General features: G+C 35.9%; 1 protein-coding gene across 1 annotated transcript in view; it reads left to right on the top strand.

Moving 5' to 3' along the window:
* Window positions 1-370: 370 nt before the first annotated feature.
* The window catches only part of ARID4A (AT rich interactive domain 4A (RBP1-like)), a 46,731-nt gene continuing 23,882 nt past the window's right edge, over window positions 371-23,219 (top strand). The window contains exons 1-9 of the mRNA XM_009885604.1: window positions 371-481; window positions 3,023-3,088; window positions 4,049-4,139; window positions 15,630-15,709; window positions 15,817-15,911; window positions 16,528-16,660; window positions 18,530-18,609; window positions 20,344-20,420; window positions 22,273-22,439. Of these exons, the coding sequence (XP_009883906.1) occupies window positions 4,058-4,139; window positions 15,630-15,709; window positions 15,817-15,911; window positions 16,528-16,660; window positions 18,530-18,609; window positions 20,344-20,420; window positions 22,273-22,439 (714 nt within the window). The 5' untranslated portion in view covers window positions 371-481; window positions 3,023-3,088; window positions 4,049-4,057. The remainder of the gene's footprint in view (window positions 482-3,022; window positions 3,089-4,048; window positions 4,140-15,629; window positions 15,710-15,816; window positions 15,912-16,527; window positions 16,661-18,529; window positions 18,610-20,343; window positions 20,421-22,272; window positions 22,440-23,219) is intronic.

Genomic DNA, 23,219 nt, shown 5'->3' with positions numbered 1-23,219 from the left:
GTATGCTGTATAGGAATGACTTGAATTAATAGTTGCTGCTATTTAGTATTACCCTTTTTATAAGGATTTTTTCCAAATATTAGTTCAATACTCAAGGATATTTCTGGGAGAGTAATTAGGCTGACCAATTGCGGGGGGGGGGGGGTCACTATCCCTGGTAAAACAAAAGTTCCTTTAACTTGTTGGTTTCTTTTTTCCCTCCCCCTTTTAAAGAACAGTCTGATTGTAATTCTGATGTTGTACAGATGTTGTTTATCACTTAAAAGTCAATAGGTCTAAAAGTTTAGATGTGAAATGAATATATAAGGACATAGCTGTAAAAATAACTGAGAAGAACTAAATTTTGTTCTTATTTTTTGTTTCTTAATAGGCAGCGGATGAGCCTGCCTACCTGACAGTGGGAACTGATGTCAGTGCCAAGTACCGTGGTGCCTTCTGTGAGGCAAAGATTAAGACAGTGAAAAGGCTTGTGAAAGTCAAGGTAGTATACTGTGGTTGTTGCTGATTTTATTAAAGCATTGTGTTGAGAGGACTGTCGGAGGACATCGTACTCCTGAAGATTAGGAAATGGTCGTCACCTCACTGTATGAGTTTTAAAGAACACTTGAATATTGTTTTTCATATTTTGGTGTTGGGTTTGGGGTGGTTTTTGTTTGTCTTTTGCTCTCATTACAGGGGGTGTGTATGGTTGGGTTTTTTTCAGTTTTCTAGGAGCATGCTGGAACAAGAATGAGCTTTCAAATTACCTGTTCTTGCTACTTCTTTCCTGATCGTGGTTGTCTTCTGTTTGTGAATGCATCGGTTTCACAGCAATCAGTTTTGATGTCGCAAAGAGAGGATTATGGCTTTACATGAGTAATAAGGAATAAGAACAACCTCTTCAGAAGCAAAGGTTCCACTTCATTCCAGCTGACATTCTCAGTTTTATAGCTTGGAATTTAAGAGGCAGTGCCAAAATAAATCAACATAAGAGCAAAAAAAGATAGCAATAATTAGTTTCTTAGACCAGGTTTCAGAAATGTCCAGGGTAACATTTGTTAAGTTTTGAGCATCCTGCTGCTGCTTCTAAAACAACATGCTCTGGCTGTACCTGAGTTTCTACACATACATAGTACTGACACATAATATTCATCCACTTTTACAGGTCTTAGGCCAAAACAAACAAAAAAGAAAATCATTATTTTGCTTTTGTAGTACTGTTGTTAATGCTAGTATGTGAAAACAAGAATAAAATGTAGTTAAATAAGAGTTAAGAATTCAAAGTATAAATAGAAATTTTTCTTCTGCTTTGTTTTGTCAAAATCCCCCCACTTCCTATTTTCTTGTCTACTGTCCAGGATATGTAAATAAGCCATTAGTGACCCAAACCCCCTTAACAAATAGAGATGAAAGCTTCTTTTTATAACTACACATCTAAGTTTTTATGTGCTTTAATGCTTAGATCAAGTAGAACAAGCTATCAGCCTCTTCAGTTATATATATAGATCATATCACTTTATCAGAGGGCTCTCCGTGATGCAAAAAAACTCCACAGTTCAGATCTTGGAGTCTTTTCCCCTGTTCTTAGTAAGTGCTCTTAGAAATTTGTGATGTTCTTTGAAACCTGTGTTAGTGAGAAACTCTGTAGGAAGCAGTGTGCTGCCCTTCCTAGTCTGACATCAGTGATTTTGTATCTGTATTTTTGGTCTGATAGAGTATTTAAGACTGTTAGTAGGTGTGAGTTTCTTTTTCTCATTAGAATCATATGCTGTATTACTCCATGATAAGATTTGGAAGTAGGTGAGGCTGCTGTGATTTGTTGGAAATTCCTGTCACTGTATCTCAATTTTATTATAACGGTTGAAGTTTTAACAAGCTAAGCCTGATATTGTAATTAAGACCCTGGCATGCTTGCCGAGGATGCAAAGAATTCAGAAAGTCCAGTAGTCTCTTCCTGAGTAGCAGGACAGCTTGTATTCATCTCAATGCCGATATAACATTTTAAATAAAAATGGCATAAACTGCATTATTAATTTTAAATAAAAATGGCATAAACTGCATTATTAACCTGAATGTTGATAGCAACTCTATTTTAGCATACCACTAGTGTTTTGTTTATAAATACAGCTACAGTGTAGACTATGGTTGGGGGATAGTTGGGGGAGCTAGAAAACTAGACATCGTTATAGGTGGAAAGGAAGCTCCTGGGACTTTTGATTCCTGTAAAGAAATGGGAATTTTGGATATTTTGTTGTTTGGTTTTGTTGTTTTTTTTTTTAAATTAAAGCACTGTAGGTGTTTTTGCTATAACAAACAGCAGTGAAACAGTTAATAGTGTTGACATCTAAATATTCATCTTTTATGTTTCTAACTGAGTTTCTCCAAAGTCAGGGGTTCAAACTGCTTAAGCTTACACCCACTTTGTCTCATTGGTGTGACCTTCTCGAACACGGGATTTTAAGGCAGAAGCATAGTTTGCTTGCACTGTAGCTGATCCTTATTTTCGTTACACTTGTAGTGCTTCACATCTTTACCATAAACACTTTCTCTTGCTCAAGGTAGCAGAAATGGTGGTATTGCAGTCAGTTCAGTGGTTTTTTGATACGTATTTAATAAAAAGATCTTTTTATTTTGGTTGTAGTTTAGTACTCAATGTGTTGTTCATAAAGTGCTACAGTTGAAGTAGAGAGAGAGAAAAAGCCTGCTTAATCTTCTGATCTGGCAGCCGAGTTCCAGGTATGCCCTGGATTGTATCAATATCCAAACTCACATCAAAATGTATTTTCTTAGCCTTGGAATGGCTGGTATTTGTTTTGTCCTGTTCTTTAATTATGATGTTTCAGATTAAATATTAAATGTGATACTTGGAACTTCCTGTGAGTAAAAGCATCCATGCCAAGCGTTTTGTGTTCAATAACGTTCGAGTCCATTTGATTGATAAAGATCTTATTTTCCAAATTATCATTATAGATACAGTTTCATATGATATTTCTTTGCTATTAAAAATAAAAGATATATAAAAATGTTTTTGAATGTCTTTCAGGTGGTCCTGAAGGGGGATAACTCAACTCAGTTAGTGCAGGATGACCAAGTGAAAGGACCTCTAAGAGTATGTATATTGCATGCCTTTTTTTTTTGTAATCACACAATTGATTTGTAAAATTCTAAATTCTGATGCTGTTTATGTGAATACCTGTTCTACAGAATTTAAATCAACAGGAGGAGGCTTATTGCTTTAGATCAGATTGATCCTAAGTAACTAGTCTTAACTCTTGTAGTTTATTGAGGCTTTTTATGCTTCTCCATGTAGTATACTTCATGCGCAAACAGTTTTGCACGCACAGTGATTTTTATATCTAATTATAAGATACAAAACTTCTTATACATAATGAAACTTTGAAACTTGTAAGTAATGGAGAAGTTGATTACAAAGCGAAGTTCAAGCCTGTTAGTAGTAAGTACAATTGCTCTACCTGTGTTTTAAAATAGTTTAAATATTTTACATAAAAATATAAAGATACAAACCAACACATATGTAGTGGTTATCTGCTAAAATATATAGCTGCATTATAAAACACTGACTGCAAATAGAGCTTTAGCGCAGATCATCTTTTTTTGTCTTTGTCTTTTCCCTAGATACTGCAAGAACACCAATGTATGTTGTATGCTGCTACTGAAACTCTGATTTAGCTGCAGTATAACAATGTTTAAAGTATAAGAAATAGTAGTCGTTGCATGCACATCAGTAATAAAGTAATAATTACTTTGATTGAATATTTGAACATTTATTTCCAGTTAGCCTACTATTATTTCTTCTGATGATGTAAGTCATAATGAAATCAGATCTTCTGAGTTTCTAACTGCTTTACTGTCTGCTTGCAGTTCAGCTTTCATAGTTAAGGACCTTTGTTCTTCCCCGCTAAGTAACCAAACTTTACAAAGTAACATTTAGCTAAAATGGGTCTTTAAAAAAAAAAATCTAGCTTGCTGGAAGAATTAATGCCTACGTGTCTTTTTCTCTGTTATGAGTTCAGGATTACATGTAACCTTGAGATACTTCTTTTTGCAGGTTGGTGCAATGGTTGAAACCAAAATGCCTGACGGATCCTTTCAAGAAGCTGTCATCAGCAAGTTGACAGATGCTAGTTGGTATACTGTAGGTGAGTAGACGCATGCTTACATTTACGGTCTCTAATCTTTGAACAATATATTTCTAATTATAGGTAATAATGTAGGTACTTCTATGTTGTATTGTAAGATCAGAGACAGATTTTGTAGGGGACTTTTTCAAATCTTCCAGGTCTTGTTTCCTTTTCCATTTAAAATGGGATGATAATTATTTAACGTTCAGGGGGACTGTTGCAAAGGTAATTGCAGGGCTGAGCAATCAAGTTTCATTTGGCACAGCGTACATATGCTGATGTTAGTGTCACTTACTGGAATCCAGAATAATTTTTGCAGATTTTTAGACATAAACCTTGTAATTGCACTTCCAGCTGAAAACCTGCGACATGTAATGAATGACTGAAATGCAGGCCTTGTTTCACTATATGCAATCTTGTACACAAGAAAAACATTGGGAGTCATTCCTCTGTTTTGCATAGACTTGAGGGTCATGTTTTATAGGAAACAACAGAAAGAGCTTTGCAAGCACCTGTGGGTTTTTTTGCACAACTTCCTTACAGCAGCGGAGCATTCTATTCACTGATAGTGGCACAGAGGGAACGTGGTCCTCTTAATTGTTGTGTACGTGCTACTCTTTGGCATTGCTTTGAGATTGGTACTTGTATTCAGCTTTACTTCATAGTCTTTTGTACTCTCTTGAGAAGTCCACTATCACATGAAGTGTCAATTATTTTGATTTGTGAACCCCCTTTTTAAGATATAAAGAAGATATTTTCAGTAGTCCAACGTTTCCATTGCAGTAGGTGAGGTTATGCCGTTTTTGGTGGGATGAGGATAAGGCTCTCACTGCAGATAATTTGGAAGGATTTACCACTTCTTGATTATTATTGTTGTTGCCTGCTTTAAATATATGCCAGTTGACAAAGCTCACTACTCTGCATTTTACTTCAACATTATAACATTGCTGTAAAATTGTAGATTTAGCTGTAAAATTGCAGTATATGTCAGGTCAGGGAGGAAAGGAAGGATGATTCTGGAGTGCAGAAGATTTTAAGTCTACTTGGTTTAGTATGATGATGTGACATACTCAAGAACACTGGACCTTCAACTTTGCTTTATGTTGACTTAGAGATTCACCATTGTGATACAGAAGAGAGAAGAAACAGTCTTGCACCAATAATTTTGTGGTTTAAGAATTAGCATTTCCATTTTAAAACACTTACTTTAGTTTTAAAGTAGTATTTTACCTAATTCTGTTGAAATTTGGACCAGAAGCTTTACATCAGTAAACCAACCCTACATATTCCTGCTTTGCTGATTAAAAAAGGCTTTAAACTATTCATTGATAAAAAAAACATATTTGTCATCTTTTGTTGTTGTTGTTTTTTGGGGGGGGGGGAAGTGCACTTCTGCCAAAAATCTTTACTTGATGAGCAGGTAATTTGGACAGTGAATACATGCTCTGTCCTGTATTAGTGGATTGTTGTTTAGATTTAACAAATTGTTGAACTGTCCCCAATCATGTAAGAGATAAATCATGCATGCCATGATTTTTACTTTATACATTTATCAAAGTGCAGTTTCTTAGAAACTTGAACCAGTGGTTTAGTTTATTATTGTCATATTATTTTCCCAGAAAATATTTTTTGACAGGCGGAATAGGGAAAATAAACTCATATGTTTTCCATATGCAAATGTATTAAGACTGGTAGGATTTTGTAAAAAAATGGAGCTGGGGGTGTGTGGGGGATTTAAGTAGTCTTACGGTAAGTTAACATGCAGTACTGTAATAATGGAATGTGGAGTATATGTACCTATGACTATGAAAATACAATTGTAATACACTGGAATTGTATTTAGAACTTATGAACACTTCTGTGAGTTGTATGTGGTGGCATGCTTATTGGTGTTGAAAGCACAGGTAACATTCACTGTAAGTAATTCACAAGTAAGCAGACCGTGAAGTTTGTGTCATAAAAAAATTGGTTATTTTACTTCAAAACTGGGGAAGTGTTCCAGGTTGAGTACAGAAACATTGAGGTGTGAAAAATAAGCCTTATCTTTTACCTGCTACTTCCATTCTGTCTTAAGTTTTGGGTAGATATTAGGTGTATGTTTATGTTGCTGTGAAGCAAAGAGAGTCAAATTGGTTCCTTTTTAATAGATGGTGGACCATACTACTTGGCAGTCTTATTGACTGATTCAGTCAAAGCTAAAGAGTTGGGAGGAAAGTGGATTAAACAGCCTTCAGGTTTCTAGAATGTCTTCCTGAACGTAGTCAGGCTTGAGATGGAAAGCACAAGGGAAAGCTGGTGTTTCAGGAGTAAGTGCTTTTCCTGCACTATTTATTTTCTGTGTTATGTAGCACCTCTTACTCGGTGATCTCAAAGTAGACTGATATGGATAGGGAAACCAGTAATATATACAGACAAACATTTTCAATGTATTAAGTACAAATATCTAAAAAAAAAAAAAAATCTACTGAAACAAACTGCATGCATGCCTAGTGAGAAGTAATGATGTTCACTTTTGCAAATCAGGTTCTCTGTTTCAGATAGGTATCTAAAGAAGAAGGACAGTCAGCTGAAACAACTTTGCTTTGTTCAATAAGGTGAACCAGTAGAAATGCTATGTTGAGTTTGCTGTAGTAGGCTACTTTGCCACCAACATAACAAAAGAGCCACAATGATGATCAGTTAAGTCTATTTTAACGGAATCTCCTGTCTATTAGTGGTGTTCATGAACCCAAAATAAATAAGTATTTATTTTTATTGTAGCTGCCATGGAATCATTTTTCCACCTATTTTTACGTAATAATGATGTTACTGTAGCCATTTAGTTATATTGAAATTTTAAGTTGTGATTTGGAGATACTTTTGAAATTACCTTTGAAATTCAGCTTTTCACTATAAGTAGGTGAAGAAACAGAAGCTGTTTGGAGTGCAAGTGTAACAATGTCTGGAAAACGCCGTTGCACAAGTCAGCACTCTCATCTGCTCAATTGCATCTGAAGTGGGATGACAGTAATAGCAGTTTAAGTTCTTTGGATAGCAAATGGCTCAGTTGGATGTTTTAATCTTTAAAATTTGTAAATTAAGAAAGTTCATTTTAAATAATTGCATTTTAAAGTGCTGCATTGATGCTTTTGAAGTGCTGAATATATTGCTAGGTGATAATTGCATAGCATTAGAATGGTCTATGAGATCTGCTTTCAGCTGAGCCAGGTTTGAATTATAGCTTACTTAGTGTACCATCCACCTGATTCTCTGTTAACTTGTAAAGTGCTTCAGGTAAATACTGAAATAATGTCTGAAATGATTAAAAGAAAAAAAAGAAACCACAACCCAGACCGCACCTTTCACAGTGCATAGCTGTATTTTCCTTCTTTCATGTTCTCTGGAATCCTACAAGCATTACCAGAATTTCAGAAAACAGAAATCATTATGTGTATGTTCTTTACGGAAACACTTTTGTATCCCTTCTGTACAGAACTAGAAGCAATGTAATGTCAATATAAAAGTGGGAAATAGTATTGAAATTATTAAATTAAATAAACAGCATCCAAAGGGTTGCTCTTAGAACGGCCTTTTTTATTGCCCCATCAAAATGAAGGCGTTGTCACTTTTGACAGAACTCAGGTCAATAATCTGTATGTGCTTTGATCTCGTTAAGTGTATGTAATTTAACCATATCTACAACTTTAAACAAAAGAAAAGAGCAGAGCAGATACATTGTCCCTTGTGCCTTGGATTTTGCCAGATAAATAATAATGGAAAAGTTTTTCTGAAGAGAGAAGGAGAAAACATTGTATTAACTTTCAGTAATTTTTACTGTGCAATGAGTTGGAAATAGGGATGAAAAAAATTGAAACGATGAGAGGCATTTGCAGTTTCTAGCAGACCTTGCTGTCAACACTAGGACTTTGTGTACTGTTTAGAGTGAAAAGGAGTGCGAATCCTTATTTTTTGTGTATTATGGTTTTCAGGCTTCATCTGGTACTTCTATGTAAGAGAAGACACGTCTTTTATCCTTTTAAAAGTTACCATTAAATGGCAGAATATTTTAACATAAACATTAAAGAACTTATTTTTCTCATTCTTTTCTACATTGCATGAGTCTGCAAAGCCAACAGAGTTTTTCATTTTTGGCTCTCGTACGGTATTGTACATCAACACGGCCCAACATTGGCTGTGCTGTAAGCCAGACACCACTTCTGAGACACCTCTGTGAGCCCCATACCTCTGCTGGTGCTGCTCTCTGGCCTCACATGGTCGTAACTTGCTCCTCTCATGTAGTCACTGTGGCAGTTTTCAGGGAATGCTGAGACAGTGTGTGCTGAAAGGAGTTAGATACTGACTGCTTGTCCTTGCGCAAATAAAGTTTTGAGTAGTCCGCTTAAGTTGTTTTGGAAGTGAAGTGTAGGCTCAGCCACGCGTTGCATCACTCTGGGGTACTGCGTTCAGGTGTCAGAAATGAAAGGTGTTAAGTATTTGGTTCCAGTCCTCTTTCACGGTGCGTGGATTTTGAAAATTGCCATTCCTAATACTGAGAATATTTATCAGAAAATAAACCAACAGTGATGTCCGAGGGCTTTCAGGAGCAGGATTGCTATTTATAGTCACATTTTCCTGTTTTTAAAAGAAGTTTTGGTCTTCTGATGCAGTACAGAGATATCTATGCTAACAGGAAGAATTGACTTGGTCCTGGTTCCACTGCAACTTCAAGCTCCTAACATGCCTTATTCCTGTATGAAGGATGGTAAAAGCTGTTAGTGCCACCACGATCAGTTGATTTCATCCTTGCCAGAGACTTGTCGGTTTGTCTTTTTATAACTTGTACAGGACACATTTTGCAGTATGTGCAAGGCACTAGTCATCTTTGTGTGGCTGGTTTGACCAGTTCTTGATCAGCATCCTGTTGAGGTCTCCATCCCAGAAGCTGCTTCTTCTGGCTGTGCATGTGTCATCCAGGAATCCAAAACAAGTGTGGCAGAGGAACTGTCCGGTTGCCCCACTTCGCGGGTGCTGTATACCACCCTAACCCACCATGAATTTGTTCTTTTTGTGTTCAAAATGTTACTTGGGGTGGATTTTGGGAAACCCTGTATTTGCCTGGAGCCCTTTTGTGGGACATACCGTTGTTTAAGTGCACCTGTGGTACGTAGAAACTGCAGTAGCTGTGTTGATTGCTTTCTGGAGAATCTAGGAAAAAATAATAGCACCGCACTTTACAGTTACATGTGTTTCGGCAACATGCAGGTAGAGGAGCAGATGTGATGGTGAAAAAGTATATTAACTGAACCTTGTTGCAAATCAACTGGATAGAGCCTTTGGTGATAAAAAAATCATTGTTACAATGTGGACTGAGTGTTAAAAAAAAAGGTGTACAAACAATACAGCAAGGAAAGCAATGAAGTAATTACTTTTAAAATCTCTTATTTGTAACAATAGTAAGATGACTAACATCTCAGAAAAAGTTTCAGAAAGTAGGTTTTTGTTTTTAAGGTGATAGTCTTCTATGGCTAGACTCAAAGGTCACACTTCTGTCTTTTCAGTGATATTTCATATGTTTCTGTAGAGGAACTGAAGCTCATTTCAATTTTATTTTATTTTTTGGAGTTCTGTTGTCTTTTCAGTAGCACAATACACCGCAGTATCTTGCTCTTAAGCCCTTTTACAGTGATGAGTCAGTAGTTAGTACCGTTCATGTCTATAAGGTCGTTCACCAAGAGTCACGCAATACTTGTTACTTACTGTATTGTTTCCACAGCTGAAAAACAAAAATCATCAAGACACAAATAGCATCTCTGGTAACTCACAAATTACTACTTTCTCAGGCAGCTAGTGAAAATAATTAAGTGTGCATAGTGACACTGGAGCAGTTTTTACTTCTTGATACATACTTTCATTGTCTTGGTAGATCTTAAAGTTTTTGAATGGGATGGCGAATGAGCTAAAAAAATGGTCACTTGCTGTGCAGCATAGAATCTCTCTTCATTTGGACAGCAACAGTAACATAATTTGTTGGATTTGAAGTTAGCAAGCAGATGCAGCTTTGAGGGTTGTTTTCCCTATTCACTTGTCTATTACAGGGCTGCCTTGTTCTGGTAACACTGATTGCTCTGTGTATAAGTAATACTGTAATTATTATGAGGATGTTATTGCTAGTGTCCTACTATATTTTCCTTTTCCTTTGCTTTTGCGGGGGGGGGGGGGGGGGTTGTCTGTGTTTTTTTTTTTTAAAGTCTTAGGGATGTTTATAAACAAGATGTAGTTAAACTGATCTGCAGTATTTTGTGGCAGGCATCTTCAGAGTTCCTAAAATTATTTTGATTAGTCGTCTTGTTAGTATTTCTTATATGAATAAATGAGAACTGATGTTGAAATAGTGTTTTTGTGAGAACAGGGTTAGTATTATTTTTGTTAATGGCATATACAGGCCTGCTACAGACAGGGAATGAAAGATACCTGCTCAACAATAGTGAGTTGAAAGTTGTGCTGTTTAATGTGTTTTTGAGGTACTCAACTTTTAATTGAGAGAATTCTTTTCTAAGTTTTGGGAGGTACTGCGTTGATTCCCACTGGGAAGCTTTGTTTTTTTTCTGTCATAACTTTGGCTTGCCTAGGCTTCCACAGAGAGAAAAAAAAAAATCAATTCTATTTAATTCCTGTTATTATCAACAAGGTTGGGATGCAGCAAAATTCTGAAAATTTCCATTTTATTTTCACTGTTTAAATATGCTCTCTATGGAGCACATTGAACTCCATTCTTGGGACTAGAGTAGAGACTGTTCCTCCAGGTTGTGCTGCTTAGTCATCTTTTTTTTGCCTTCTGTCAGTGTTCGTCATTAAGCAACATGTTTGGAAGGAAAACTTGTGGCCAGCAGAAACTTTGCTTTTCTTTCTGTCATTCCTATTTTGTTATATTGACTCTTAAATAGTGGTGTATAAGTTCCTGGCTAGTGTGTATCATTCTCTTTCCAGAAGTGTTTACCAACGCGGTCAGCTGGTACAGCCTGTTTCCTCAACAAGTACATGCCCACAACTATATTAGGCAATCGTAGTACTTAGACAGGATTGTGAGTTCCTCTTCTAAGATAAATATTGTGGCACTGTAAACACATCTTTTGATGACTACATTGCATGTGTATGGGGAGATACCTCTCTTTTCCCCATCTTCCATTCCTGTTTCCTTCCCTACTTAACACTACTGATACCGTTCAGTGAATTCTTATGGAATGCAACCTCTAGAATTCCTGCTGTTGGAGAATTTGGAGTTGTAATAATGACCTATTTAAGGAATTATTAAGGAATTAAAAGTTATTCAGTGTTAATTTAACAGTTTTTAATTTGTGTGTTGGTACTAGGCATTTTTACTAGAGTTAACAGTCTTACCTCTCAATGAGGTTAAAAAGAGGAATGAATTTGCAGCTTAGAGTGTATTAAGTTCTTCTGACATGACTGCTATCGTAGTATCGAAGTATTGTGTAGCCAAAAGTGTGCCATCTGCCCTACTGCTTATATTTATGAAATCCTTGATGCATGATACTGTACATCGAAAAGACATTCTTTTAAAGGCTCTAGGACTAGCATTAAAATGTCATACATAGGGTGGCAGTTGTATGAATAGTAGTTTGGTGAAGTAGATTTTTCTTAAAAGTGAGATGGAAACCATAAGACCTACTTAGTTTAAGAAAGGTATGTATTTTTAAAAGTGCTGAGACTATCAATGCATGTTTCTGATTAACCTTTCAGTAAGGTGCAAACAAGTATTTTCACTAGAAGAGAAGCAAGTCTAAAGTAGCTACAATTACAGAATGTTTCATGCATTGTGAAGACTTGTGAGAGACTTCTTACTTGGCCCCACTTTAGTAATTCAAATAATTGGTATTTTAGTATGAAAAGTGGTGCTAGCCTTTGTCCGTTGACACTTTATAAAGTGATCACTAATTTAGCTAAGGAAATCTTTGTTTTTATGATGTTCTGTTACGCACTTTGATGTTCTGCAAAGGTGATGTTTTGCTCTAAGTTGTGCAGCTCAGTTGCAGGTGCTGTTGCACATCCACAACTTAAATCATTGTAGAATGAGCAGACAGTTGCTTATATATCTAAAAACTCTTACATGGTTAAAGAAAAAATCAGTTTACCCTTGAAGCAATTAAATTACTTTGAAATACCAAAGATATTAGTGCCATCTTTTTCTGACCCTCATGGTCCTTCTACCTCTGCCCTTACTGGTCCCCATCAAGATGGAAACTTCAGTCCTGAAAGAAAATTGCCAAGGTAAAATGGAACATTGGACTTGATTACTTTGAAGGAATCATGCACTGTTACACTGTGCTGTGCGTTTTCTTTTCCCCAGACGGGTCACTCACGTGGCTGCTGAACAGAGATATTTTTCCACACTTTGATTTAATGGCTATTCCAATTCCTTGGCCCTCTGTAGTCATGAAGGAGGTCTGAGAATTTGTGCTTTTCCACCTTCCTTTCCTGAACTTGTGCGATAACTGCCTCTTGTATGAAAGTACCATATCCGTTCAGAAGGAGTGGCTTTTCTCTTAGAGCAGGAGAGGGGTTTCAGAAAGAGCTTTGGGGGTTTTTTTCTGTTTTCTTTTTTGTAATCCATGTGTTCTGGAAAATGTAGAGTGGTGGAGCACTTTTTGCCCATGTGGCAAGGGACAAGCAGCTTTTGTAGAACAGGCCAGTTCTGTACCTTCAGTGCGAGAAATGGAAGGAAAAAGCTTGTAGGAAGAGGGCTGCTTTTGAAGCATGGGGTAGGCTTGTCTTCATTCAGGTATGAAGCTGGGAATAGGACTGAAAACATGACTGCCAGGCTCTGAAAGATACTCACGCTTTCATTGTCTCTGGGTCTGAGGAGTGATTAGGAAAACATAACTATACAGCATTAACTATTTTTGCTTCCATGTTGTTTTGTCTATGGAAGTGAAATACAATTTTACGAAGCTGACACTTCTGCAATTACAAATACATTTTGCGACCTACAATTATCTTATATTGGTCGGGAATATCTAATTAGGTGACTTTCAAAGTTCTAATTTAACTTGCATGTTTGTTGTAGTTCAGGAAAACAGAGTATCTCACATGGTTCTTGTTTGTCGTAACTTCTTTATGTGTCCTAATTTAAGTAGAGTTTGGTGTGTTTTACAAGTGCATGTTACTTAACATTCAGTATTTATAAGATTTTTATCTTTTAGGGATGAAAAAAATTGTATATGTCAAAAAAATTGAAATTTGGGAAATAGAAGAAATACAAGTTTTGAGTTTGATATGCTCTGCAATATGATACAGAGGCTCTTTGCTGACTGGCTTCAGTTTGAAAACTGTTCTGGTTTATGAATGGCTTGCTTGACTTCTTCTACTATAATAGTTTTAATTAAATAGGTAGAGCTTCCAAAATTGGGGATAAACTTGACTGATTTTGGTGTTTTTTCTTCACTGGCAAGTATCAGATTCTGTTTACTTTTTTTCAATAAAGTTACCTGTTGCCAGTCACCAGCCATGTGTCCCCTAAAATGGCTATTTGTGAAAAATTAGTACTTTGACTTCAGTTCTGAATGTGTTTGGGAAAGGGTAATTATGGTAAGCTGCTTTTAATTCTCTTCAGAGCAATGAAAAAATGGCGCACGCTGCAGGGTGCACAGAACATCTAAAAAACAAAAAAATTCCAACCAGCCAAACCACTCTAAAACTCAAAAATATGCCAATGAAAAATTGTTGTCAAAGTGTACAGAGAGAGATGATGATTGGCACATTTGGAGTGGGTAATGAAACTTAAATGTCCAAGGGGTGGCGTGGATGTGTGGGGGTTTTTTAATTGATGTAAACCCATGACAGCGGTGAATTTCAGAATTAGTTTGAGCACTCTGGTCTCTGCACTTATCTCGTCAGTGGGTACCAATGCTGGGTTAGCAATGCAGATGGGAAGAGCTCGTACTTTGTTTTCCAAGTTAGTGCAAAGTGTCACAGTGATGGCTTCCCTGAGCTGTAAGCTGAAGTAGAAGATTTTGAGTAACATACTAATATTGCAGTTGACGAGTCTTACTGGTATTTCTATTTTAACAGTTTTGAAAATATTATTAACTAGCATAGCTAATTAGGCATATAGGTGTCTGCCATTCTTAAAATACTAGGTTTTGGAGAGAGAAAAGTCAGTTGCTTTGTGTGTACAAGTACTATAACGTAAGCCATTAAGATAATTCAGTAGCGGAGCATACCACAGCAGTATCTCTAATCTGAAGATGGAGGAACCTTAAAGCTTAGTTTATCAAGCTTAATTAAATTTGTATTCATACATTTTAATATAGTTATTATTGCAGTCTATGGGTTTAATCTAAGATTATGAGGATGTGACTGTTCTATTTAGTTATTTGACAAATAAAATAAGTGCTTTTTCTTGCTGCAACCAATCTGTGGTTTTGCTAACAGTTCAATATTCATGCTAGCTCAAGAGAAATTTTTTTTTTTTTTGGTAGAAGTATACCAAAATTATCATATTGATGTGCACAACACTCTTGAAATTTAATTTTTTTTTTTTTTTTTTGAGGTTCACTACAGGACAAAGCATATTTCAAGTGGTTTAAATATAGAGTAGTATTTTGCACTTTGACCCATACAAATAAACTTTTACCTTACTGGAATGCCAGACTGCAGCCACCTGGTCTCTGCTCTTTGAAAAGGGCCTGTTCATGTGACTCAGACAGTGGGATCTGAACCAGGGGTTGGGGGGGAAGAAGTAACTTTTCTTTCCTTCTCTTCAAGGAAGTTTTCCTGAAAAGGTTTTATTTAAATTGACTAAAGGGTAGATGTTTCTCAGGCAAAGCTTGCAGTAGCCTCGTAGCTGCTGGTCTTCTTCCTTCTGGTCTTCTTCAGCTGTGTATTGATGGAAATCGATGGAACTTGCCTTTCATTTATGCTTGAGTTTTAAGAGAACACAATGTCTACTAACTAGTTTTTATAAACCGATCAAACTTACAGTTGCAAGTTTCCAGTACTCCCAGTGTATTGGTAGCACAGTATTGATAGTGTAGCAAAAAACTATCCCACTTGTTCTTCTTTGCATTCAATTTGTGGGTTTGTGAGGATGTTTGTAGCAAGAGAGAGAATTAAAAGGTAGCATGAGTAAAGAATAAGTGGATAGGGTAAAAAAACCCACACAAACACAAAACAAAACCCTGAGATTGTTAAATAATAGTAACTGGTATGTAGCCAGTAGCTATGGTTTGAAATGTGCAGTGTATTGATAAGAAGGATGTCTAAATCAGACTGAGATATTGCATCCAAAAGCCTTACTTTTATATTGGCTTGAATCTCTGTGTGAAAATGTTATCTGTTCTTAGACTGGATCTTGAATGCCACCCTTTATTTTTCTTGTGTTTAAATGGAGGTCTTGGAAGTCATGTTTTGAAGACTATTCAAAATTGTGAGATAAATATTAGACTTGTTTTGTCAGCTTGGGAAAGAGATCTGATCATCTTGTGCCAATGTGTTTTCTTGCCTTTATACTAGTTTTTGATGATGGTGATGAAAGGACCTTGAGACGAACTTCATTATGCTTGAAGGGAGAAAGGCACTTCGCAGAAAGTGAGGTAAGACAATGATGGACATGCAATGAAAATTAAGTAGTTAGTTGATTATTATTTTTTTAGAATAAGAAGAAATTGTGAACTAATTTTGTCTCCTCTTTTTCATGTAGACACTTGATCAACTGCCACTAACCAATCCAGAGCACTTTGGAACTCCAGTTATTGGGAAGAAATCTAACAGAGGAAGAAGATCTTCTCTTCCTGTGTGAGTTTTGATATAGTGCTCTGTTGCTTTCCTTTCATGTCCATTGCTAAAACTGAAGTTGTATCATTGAAACTGTAATGGTCTGAATGCTCTATCGTGTAAGTTGTATGCACAGCTTGTGGACTTAAGTAATTGGGTTCACGCAGACATGTTCTTGTATTGGCAGTATTATGAAATTGATGGGTTTTTTCTGTGTAGTAGCCTTAAGAATGTTCATGCTGCTTCCATATATTAGGAGCTCGTGCCAGGAAATGTAGGATTTTTAACCTTCTTTATACTGCACAAAGTAGGAAAAAAAGGTGCTTTTAAATTTCTGGGGTAGAGACCATTTCTCTTTGTTTCATGTCTGCACAATCAAATCCTGATTCATGCCTCCAATCCCAACATGATGCTGTTGTAAAATACTACTGCTCGGAAAGAATTTCTACAAAATTCCTCTTACTAAGTAAGTGCACTTAATATTTAAGTGTATTTCAAGCAATTTCAGTTCTTAAAATTCTAATTTTGTTTTTGAAGCTTTGCAGAACAGGAAGAAAGATTGGTGGTAAGCTGTCCTTGCTTTCAAACATTAACTTCAGATGAGAACTTTAAAATACTGTATGTTTTAATAATTTAGTACTGAAGATGAAAAGGAAGAAGAAAGTAGTGAAGAAGAGGATGAAGATAAAAAGCGTCTCAATGATGAATTGCTTGGCAAAGTTGTGAGTGTGACTTGTAATTCTGAGAAGGCAGACTGGTATCCCGCTTTGGTAAGTTGCTTAAGACATTGATGTCTCTACTACTAATACCTTTTTAGGCAAGAGTGTCATCTGACTTGTTATATTACTTGTAGAGTGGTTTTCCTGGATAGGATGGTTTGCAAACGTCATAGCTTTTACATTAAAGTTGCAAATGTAGTCAGGCTAAGCTCTGCTGCCCGTATTTTCTAAAAATACAAATATTCTGCAGTATCTATGAAAAGTAGGAGAGCAAAGATTAACATTTATGTGTAAGTTAGTTTTATACTCTTAAGTCTTTCAAAACTGCACATAAAATGATAGGTATGTAACGATATTTTTCTTCTAAAAATACGATATGTTAAGACTTGCACTCCCAGACAATTTTAAAACAACTAGATGTATGAATGTTAATTGCGGTGGAATTTTTATCTTTTTGTATTTAATGCTTCCCTTTTTCCTTAGACTTTTAATTTTTGTAAATGCTAGTCTCTTTCATGCTTGAAATTACGTAAATGGCCAGCTACTCTAGCAGTAGAGATTGATAGTTATTTTTATTTGGCTGTCAGTATAAGATACATTGCTGATAATAAATATATATTAAATAAATTCAATTAGAAGTAGACTTGTATTGTAAAGGTAGACACTTTGCATATCCTTTATATGCACAGAAAAGTTCAGAGATGCACCTTAGAAGTTGCTTTCTTTAGTAAACTTTTTAATATTGTCAGACTAGCTGAATACACATCTGTCATCTATCAGAGATGTATTTGTTTTAAAAAAAATTATTTGGAGAGTTAAACAGGGAGGTTTGGTTCACGAATTTTTGCAGATTTTATTTACTTAACTGTATATTCTGTAGTCCTTTATTTTAATAGAGTCTTCAGGGTTACCTGGAAAGAGCTCAGCTGTTACAATCTTCTAACTTAGTTTAACATTTTATTCCCCTGTGTGAATGCAGGATCAAAAGGTAACTAACTACACAGGCCAGTTGTCTTCCCTTCCTTGAAAAAACATTATGGTGTAACGTAGGGTGAATAGTTGACACTGGCTTATCCAGCTGTATGTATCTGTTTAAAATGTGAAATGTGGTATTGTGTGTGTTCTGATTGTGGTACATCCTTTTACTAACAGCATATTTTAACTTAACGGGGTTCTAACTAGGGAATTAAGTTACTGGAGATCATGTACCTGTTCTGTTCTCTGTTACCTGAGAAACAGCAATACCTTGTCTTGACTTTTGGGGTAAAACTTCTGACTCATCTGAATGGGGTGGCACAGCTTCCACTGAGTCCTGGTAGATACAGAAGTTCATCTGCATTTGACATTTTCTGTCTGTATATGATCTAGAGCAAATATATACAAATATTGCAAATGCATTTTTATCACCTTTTTAGACATAGACATGATACTGCTTTAGAAGGATGCACTGGGTTCCACACTAATTTATATTACCCACGCCTTAAAAAAAAATCCCAACAAACCTATTTACCTCTTCCTTTGAATGCCAAAGATCAGAAGCTGGTATAAAATAAGTGGGTCTATGACTTCCTGAATAGATGCTTTAAACAGGTTTTGTATGAAAAGAGGAAAAAAAAGCAGAGTGAATAAACAGGATCCCATGATGTCACCCCAGTAGATTAGTTTTGAGTGTACAAATGAAATTGCAAACTTTTCTAGCTTGTACATAACAAGTAAAGTTAATAGTTTGAAGTAAACTGGTGCTTGAAATTTGTCGTTGTTGGCCTCAGTAACAAATTGGAGTAGGTTTGTTTTCTCAGAACTGGAAAATATAATAGAAGAAACAGGAAAACAGCAGTTTTCCTGCTGTCCATCTTTCTTTCCTTTCAAGATCAGCTTTTTTTTTTTTTCATAAAAAAAGTGTTTTATTTGAAACTTCAGGTTGTGTCTCCCAGCTGTAATGATGACGTCACAGTGAAAAAGGACCAGTGTTTAGTTCGATCCTTTGCCGATTCCAAATTGTAAGTAATAGCTTACTTTCATTAGATGTATATGGGAGAGAAATGCAAAACTAATTACATATGACTTCTGAAGACATTATTTCTTCCAAAAGGGAAGGGTATAACTTTGTGTAATGCTGGTTGTACACATTTGTCATTCATAGTCCACGTCCAACTAACTACCTCTGTGCTTTTACTCACCCTCCTTTACCTTGTGTGTACTGTAAGAGTTCATTGGATTCGTAAAGTTTCTGGTGTTTCTTAAGTTAAAAAAAAAAAAATCAACAACCTCCAAAAAAAACCCAGGTGTTAACACTTTAGATGATTCCTGTTCTTTGAAGTGTGAGTTTGGTTCTAATTATATTCCTTAATGTCTTATTATGCCTTTATGGGTGTCTGTTGTACTAGTTTGGATATCTGATTGACTCATTACCTCCAGTGCCCAGATGTCCATGGCTGTTTAAGTAGCAAAGTTTAAAAGTGTTTAATCTACTTTTTTTTAATAAAAAAAGTGAATGTAAAGTAACTGCTTAATTAAAATTTTTACAGAATCTGAACCAAAATTCCTGGAAAAAGAAAGAAAAGTCCTATTAGCCCATCTCCCTCCGGGGGAAGGATAGGGGGAGGGGACGGGACGGGACAGAGATATGTGTCTTCCTTAAGGAATAATATATTCAAAAGAGTATGAAGACTTTTTTTAAAGCTGTTGCCCTTTATTTCTCTTCATCCTTACTTCTAATGCATCTGTCTCAACATATTGTAACTGAAAACTTCCTTGCTGAAGGCCAGCTGTCACCCCTCTTTCCCTCTTCCTTTCAAAGTAAAAAATTTGATTTTTTAATAGCTGTGATTTTGAGTAGGGTGTGAGAACTTGATTACTGAAATTTATCTCAAGTCACTGAAAACTTAATTCACTTTGGCCTTAATGTAGACATGTATCATCTGGCTAAGTCTGGTTCTTTATATGCTGAAGGTAGAATGTTATTGGAAAAGCATGCAGACTTCCTCTGTTTACTTTTTTTTCCTCATAGTATTATGGCTTTAACTTCAGAAAATGGTGGCCTCCAATTCCTGAGGTTTTATTCCAGTTTTTCTGAAATAATGAAAGAAGAAAAAAAAAATCTTATTATAATAACTCACTTGTAAGGCTTTCCTTGCAGGTTGGTTAGCATTTCTATTGTAGTAATTCAGTAACTGAATACTCAGTATAACTTTAGAACAGAGCAACTTCCATATATTTTGCTGTGAGAACACTTTTGTTATCTAAAAAATAAAAATCAGGTATTTATCAATGCAGATATGTGCATTTGGCTTCACTGTTGTTCTGCGCTATGAGAAATGCATTTTGAAAATAGAGGGCTTCTTTCTTTCACCTTAGCTAGATGGCTATTTTGGGTAGCAGCTGTTGATTGATGTGAATATTTTCAATTTAGAAAATGTTTATTGCCTATGTAGAATATTTCACCTTTGCAAATTTGTGCAGCTTAAAATAACGAAGCTTTACAAACTTTTCGTAATTATTTAATTACAAGGGTTATTTTGGAGTCTGAATTTCAAAGAAAGATTGGAAATTTACTCTGGGTTGGCATTTTGTGTTAGGACCTACACTAACAAATGCCTTATGCATTCAGTTGTTAGAAAGGACCTTGAAAGTGTATGATAAATCTTGAAAAGTTTAGAAATTGCTGGTTTTCTAAGTCAAATGGTTACTTTACTGTGATTTAAAAGTAATATAAGAACTTTATTCTTTTTCAGTTACTCGGTAGCAAGAAAAGACATTAAAGAACTAGATGTTCAGAATTTACCAAAATCCGAGTCCTCTCCTAAAAAAGGTAAATCAGAATACTTTTTTTAAAACACCTAGAATTTAATCTTGTGCAATAATACTTTTGACTTCTGCAGTGGCAACCCTTTATTTCTGATAATTGCTCTTGGATATTTTGCAAACAATTTTAAATGTGATAACTTAGAGAAACTTTGGATATAGCTGCCTTATTATTAAAATAGGACCTAGTAGAAGTCTTGTTTATTTGATTTTTTTTATTTATTTATTTTCTTCTTTTGATCCACTCCAAATTCCTGGAAAGTGAATAGAGTATTTTCAAGGTAGAGTATTTGAAATGTCATTGAACAATGGAATATATGGTTACGTGTCCTAACACTAAAGTTTTGTGGTATTGCTCAAACCACTTTGCCTTTACATTAACAATACCCTGACAGCAAGGTGTAAACTTTATTAGAACAACCTGCCTCTGAATAATGTTTGGTTTAAAAGTATAATTACAGAACTTGATTTCTGGATGGATGGATGATGTGACTACAATAATCCATGTTTCTAGTGAGCTTGTAAAAGGCCAGATTCTCACTTTAGTGTAAATAATTCTTTTTATTTTGTTTCTCCCAATCAGACCTCAAAACACAAACTTTGTTGAGATAAATATTTAAAATGCATTTATTTAAAATAATTTTAAAAAGCCCAACCCAGCAACAACACCCCTCCCCTGACTCAACAACAGCAGTTCCTTGGGTTTGAGTAAAGGTGTGGAACAGCTCCTTAACAAGTAAAGATTTAACATGATACTCACAAATGAAAGCTTGCGGTGGTTTTGACTGATTTGTGTAATTCTTAATGATTTCTCTTATACTTTCTTCTTAATAACTATTTCACAGTATAAGAACTTTAGAACAGCCAAGAAAATGATGAGATGCCAGGTTTAAGATAAATTGAAGAAAGGGATTTTTTTTCTTACAGAACGTAATTGGGTTGTGACATTCATTGCCATGAAGGAATATTGTGGAACCAAAGGTACTAGTGGTTTCAAAAAAAAGAGTTTAGACAGTTTTCTGGACATTACTCTGTCAGCAGCTATTAAAAACTGGTGCCTTTTCTTCTCCAGCAGCACTGTGGATGGTTCATTGCAATCTGTCCCTCTTTTGGGTATTCTGATTCCTCTTTATTAAAGTTTTATTGTGTCTGGGGGGCATGTTTTGGGGTTATCTGGGTTTCTTTTGCTTTGTTGTTTCCCCCTTGGAGCATGTCTTCGAGGAAGAGGATTCAAGCTATTCCCACTATACAAGTGTGACTTCGCCCTGTCCTGTTTGTCCTCTGTTCCAACATTCGTGTAACATCTCTTTAGGCAGTGCTCTTAAACAAAACAGTTGCATGTTTGGTTTTTTTTTTTTCCAATCTAAACTTTAAGACATGAAGATACTTCAGAAAGAATAAAGTCAGTCATGGTACTTGATCTAATTGTGATGGGTTTACTTTTCTCAATAGCTTTAGTACAGTATTTCTCTCTTTCATACAGAAACAGAACAGTTCACAGTTGCACAGAATAGATGTAGATAAGTATAGGTGCTTATCTTTGGGTACAGTTCACATACTGTGTGTGTGAATCTTAGTAATGTTCATGGAGACCTGTGCCTAGAAAACAACTGGATGCTGTGTGTGGGATAGATGTTCTCGACTCTCAAATTGAGTTGCTGATACTTGATTTTTAAAATTTGACAGTCTCGAAGTGTGTAAACTGAGTGTTTAAAGCTGAGGTATTTATTTTATTACTTAATTCCATTTTTGGTTTAAGTTGGCATTGTGATTTACAAGAATGTGAAAACGAAATTAAAAAATGCTTTGTGACTGTGAGTACTGGGGATGAGGTGAAACCAGGGCCCTTTCTTCTGTAGGGCTACAGGAGGCAAGCACGTTTCTTGACACCAAGGGTGTTCCTCGGATCTGGAAAATGGACATAAGTGAAATTCTGGAGTCCTCGAGCAGTGATGAGGAAGATGGAGCTGCTGCAGAAACTGATGAGGAGGAAGAAAAGAGAGAAGAGAAAACGGAAGAAGTAGTGGTAAGTCCGGACAATTTCAATCCTTCTTCAAAGATAATTGAATAACTTGCACGCATAAAGATCCTGCGCTTTCCAACGTTTTACTCTCAGGACTTCGCATGCTCACTCTGATGTCTTTTCAGACCTGTTCATCTTCCCTTTGCTACAGCCGTCTTTATTGGGATTTGTGAGCGGTGGCAGCTCGCCCCCTGTTACCCAGTGCACAAATTGGAGACAAATCTCAGAAATTAAGAATTTGAGGCAGAGAAGAGCGATAGAAAGAAATCTGGGTCAAAAGGAGAGACAAACAAAAAATTGATGCTGAGCCTAGCAGTAGTAGTCCAAACTTAGATAAAAGTAACTTTGTATTTTTCTTTTGTACTTTATTTGCAGGTTATATACAAAATAACTTGTTTCTGAAAACAGTAGTTTGATTTAAAAAAAAAAAAAAGACAAACTATTAAAGCAGGAGCAATAGTCTGAAAGTATGAGCTTAATGCACGGTCCCTGTTAAAGCCATGTCCTGGTTTTGGTGCCTAAGACGGTGTTTAAGAGCAGCAGAGGAGTTACCTCTGTAGGTGTTAGTTGTTTTCCGAACACTGGTAATAGAGGTTGGGAATGCTGCGGCGCAGATGGACTTTGTGTCTGGTATTTACGGTAACGGGTTTTCCTGCATTGGAATGCTTTTGAGTGGCTCTTTTTCCACAAACTTAACGAGTTTCTTCATGCCGTCGAAACTGTATTTACAGAATTTCCTTTTATTTCTGCTACCTGTTTTTAACCTTGATGTTCGGGGGGGGG

Source organism: Charadrius vociferus, unplaced genomic scaffold, assembly GCF_000708025.1.
Source record: "Charadrius vociferus isolate BGI_N301 unplaced genomic scaffold, ASM70802v2 scaffold355, whole genome shotgun sequence".
NCBI classification, from domain to species: Eukaryota; Metazoa; Chordata; class Aves; order Charadriiformes; family Charadriidae; genus Charadrius; species Charadrius vociferus.
The sequence above is the reverse complement of the archived record's forward strand: the minus strand, read 5'-3'. Positions and strand labels throughout refer to the sequence as shown.